At 37.0% G+C, this 3,457-nt stretch overlaps 1 protein-coding gene across 1 annotated transcript; it reads left to right on the top strand.

The window, feature by feature from the left end:
• The first annotated feature begins 222 nt into the window (after nucleotides 1–222).
• LOC148791584 (putative wall-associated receptor kinase-like 16) lies at nucleotides 223–3,098 on the top strand. The gene is made up of 3 exons (XM_088888874.1): nucleotides 223–1,048; nucleotides 1,262–1,423; nucleotides 1,779–3,098. The coding sequence occupies exons 1-3, from the start codon at nucleotides 346–348 to the stop codon at nucleotides 2,948–2,950; spliced, it is 2,037 nt and encodes a 678-aa protein (XP_088745000.1). The 5' UTR covers nucleotides 223–345; the 3' UTR covers nucleotides 2,951–3,098.
• The last annotated feature ends 359 nt before the right edge of the window (nucleotides 3,099–3,457 follow it).

The following is a 3,457-nucleotide window of genomic DNA, read 5'->3' on the forward strand; positions in this document are numbered from 1 at the left end:
AACCGTTCGAATGGTTTTGACCATTTTCTAATTTCTTTAATTTTTAAAATTATTTGTGTCAGAAGGAACCGGCCTCAGACCATTCAAACCGGTAACCGGACCCCTAACCGGTTCGGTTTTAAAAACCAAGGCTTTAACCGTATTCCTTTACCTTGTCTTATAACAACTTGTGATGATGACAATTGCAACAGTCATTCCAACATCTCCAGAGACAAAGCTAGTTGTCAAAGCAAATGCGGAAATGTCAGCATTCCGTACCCGTTTGGCCTCGTTGGAGACGATCCAACCTGTTACAGAGATGAATTGAAATTGTTTTGCAACACAGCCGCTGACCCTCCGAAACTGATGATGTATGGCCGCCCTGATTATGCTGAATATGGTGATGAGATTGTTTTAAACATATCACTGCAAGGTGAATTAACTTTCTCCTACTGGGCTGCTGTCGATTGCGATATGGGGGAGAAAACTTTCAACTACAGAACCGAAATTCCGAAGGCATATAGATTATCCAACTCCCGGAACAAACTTACGGCTATTGGTTGTAACACACATGGCGTCATGGCTGATTATTACCACCTAGAGTCGTCCGCCGAATGCGTTTCATTTTGTGGCTATGACATGGAGGTGACAAATGTACATTGTAATGGCACCGGATGCTGCCAGAAGGAGATACCTGTGGATCTTGATTCATTTGATATATCAGTTGACATTTACAAGAATGAATCTACAACATCCTACACTTGGAATATGAGCAAATGCAGCATGGCCTTTCTGTCTGACAAAGACTGGTTTAACTCAAGTGCTTCTAATATATGGAATTCAAGAAATAAAGTGGACTACCTCGTAAACGTTGGGTTCAGAACTCCAATAGTACTTGACTGGGCAATTCGAAGCAATACTTCTTGCGAGGAAGCACAACAAGTGACCAGCACCGACTATGCTTGCGGGGACAACACCAATTGCATAAACTCCATAAATGGTCCGGGTTATCTTTGCCAGTGTAAGCAAGGTTTTCAAGGGAATCCTTATCTCCCCAACGGCTGCCAAGGTACGGATTCATTGTATTCTTTTTTTATTCGTCAGTATTTATATTTAGATATAGAGACAAGTTACAACCTTAGGATCAATTGTCGGGTCGGATTTCAGCTTGGCTTAGGCTTGAACTACCACTGGCCAAGCCCAAAATTACATACACGAATCATAAATTTACAACACTTAAATATTTGAGCTAATGCTTTGTTTATTATCGTTCTTTTGCCAGATGTAAACGAATGTGATGATCCAAAAGGAAATCCTTGCATAGGAACTTGCAATAATACAATTGGATCATACAATTGCCCATGTCCAAAGGGTACGCATGGTGATGGTAGGAAAGATGGGCAAGGTTGCAAGAAAGCTTTCCCTGTAATTAAGGTCATCCTAGGTAATGTTCTTGTCCTTATGCAATTTTCTGCAGGCATGCAGTAGCAAATTTCTCGCTTCTATAGTTACAATTTGAACTTTGAACACACAACACCACCTCAAGTTCAGTTAACATGAACAATGGATTTCTCAATATTGATATCCAGCTAATCCCTACAATATACAGACCATAAAACAATCTCCCCACCCCAGAAGCTAAACACAAAAACCCAAGAACAATGGATTAGTTTTTCTTTTCATAAAAAAGGTCATTTTATTAGTCAACTTATGAGATGTTGTTCCTTGAGAAAATTACAACATATATAACAGTGGTTATTCAGTCATTAACTAATGATTGATATATATATTCTATGCAGGTATAAGCTTTGGCATCTTCTTGTTACTCATCTGTATTTCTTGGCTGTACTTGATCATAAGGAAAAGAAAGCTCATGAGATTGAAAGAGAAATACTTTGAGCAAAATGGTGGCTTCCTTTTACAACAACAATTATCTAATGGAGGTTCAAATCTCTTAAAAATCTTCTCAACCGAAGAGTTAAAGTTGGCAACCAATAATTATAATGAAGAGTGCGTCATAGGCCAAGGTGGACAAGGTACGGTTTACAAAGGCATTTTACCTAATCATCAAGCTGTTGCCATTAAAATGTCTAGAATAATGGATGCTAGTCAAATGGAGCAATTCATAAATGAGGTTGTCATTTTAACTCAAATTAATCACCGCAACGTGGTAAAACTCTTGGGGTGTTGTTTAGAGACTGAAGTACCTTTGTTGGTTTATGAATATATCTCCAATGGAACCCTTTTTCACCATATTCATCAAAACAATGGCATTTTGCTTTCGTGGGAAGATCGATTGAGGATTGCAACAGAAACAGCTAGCGCATTTGCCTATCTTCACTCCAAAGTCTCTATACCAATTATTCATAGGGACATCAAATCCACAAATATATTATTAGATGAAAAATATATTGCAAGAATTTCTGATTTTGGAGTTTCCAAGTTACTTCCTACGGATCAATCTCAAATAACCACATTGGTTCAAGGGACATTGGGATATTTGGACCCAGAATATTTCCACACAAGTCAATTGACAGAGAAAAGTGATGTTTATAGCTTTGGAGTGGTTCTTGTAGAGCTCTTAACAGGTAAAAAACCTGTGTCTTTTGAAAGACCACCAGAACAAAGAAACTTGGCTACATATTTCATTTCATCAATGAATGAAAATCGTCTTTTTGAACTAATTGAAGATCGATTTGTGGATGAGAAAAATGTTGACGAACTTTGTGTGGTTGCTAAGATTGCAAAAAGATGCCTCAGTCTAAAAGGTGAAGAAAGGCCCACTATGGAAGAAGTTGCAATGGAGCTACAAAACTTGAAAAGATTGAGAAAACAACCATGGGTTCAACCGATAGAAGAAGAGAGTGTGAGCTTATTATCTGAACCTTCAGAATTCTATCATGTTGGTGATACATCTGAGCAGTCTTCTTTGCAAAGAGATACGATATTGTCCATGAATTTCCCTCGTTGAGCAATAATGTAGGACATCCCTTAGGTCTAATGTTCTTTTCCTATCATTATAGCAATATTGAAATAAGGATTTGATCATCTCCATTAAACTATTTATATATTTTATTAGTAGATTTCCATCATCTTATGTATGAGATCCAGTGAATGTAAAAAAGCACATTGAAAATAATGCTTTACTTTCTTCTATGAAAAATAAGATTTCATTTCATGTTGTACCAACTATAAAATCTTAAGAAGCTGATTACAAGAGAATTCTTTCATGTTTGAGTATCTAGAAGCAAACACTTTTTGCAAGAAAATGCAGTAAAGCTTACTTTTGTATCTAATCCACTCTCTAATGACAAAATGATCCATTGTTTCTCCTCAATGTTGGATGTGAGGGGATAATGTTAGAGAACAAAAACATATTGGGGACCATGTCTAACTGCGAAGTTGTTAAAAATGAGTTGGTTTTAGCTTTTAAGCTATTTTCTTAAAACTAAAGTTATTATATGGTTAACGGTTTGGG

The sequence above is a fragment of the Nelumbo nucifera genome, chromosome 5, assembly GCF_055504915.1.
Source record: "Nelumbo nucifera cultivar China Antique chromosome 5, China Antique-T2T, whole genome shotgun sequence".
NCBI classification, from domain to species: domain Eukaryota; kingdom Viridiplantae; phylum Streptophyta; class Magnoliopsida; order Proteales; family Nelumbonaceae; genus Nelumbo; species Nelumbo nucifera.

Coding starts and splice junctions, on each gene's coding strand:
- LOC148791584 (XM_088888874.1), top strand. CDS start 346: ATGATGTATGGCCGCCCTGATTATGCTGAATATGGTGATGAGATTGTT. Junction 1,049..1,261: donor TCTCCCCAACGGCTGCCAAG/GTACGGATTCAT, acceptor TTCTTTTGCCAG/ATGTAAACGAATGTGATGAT. Junction 1,424..1,778: donor TGTAATTAAGGTCATCCTAG/GTAATGTTCTTG, acceptor TATTCTATGCAG/GTATAAGCTTTGGCATCTTC.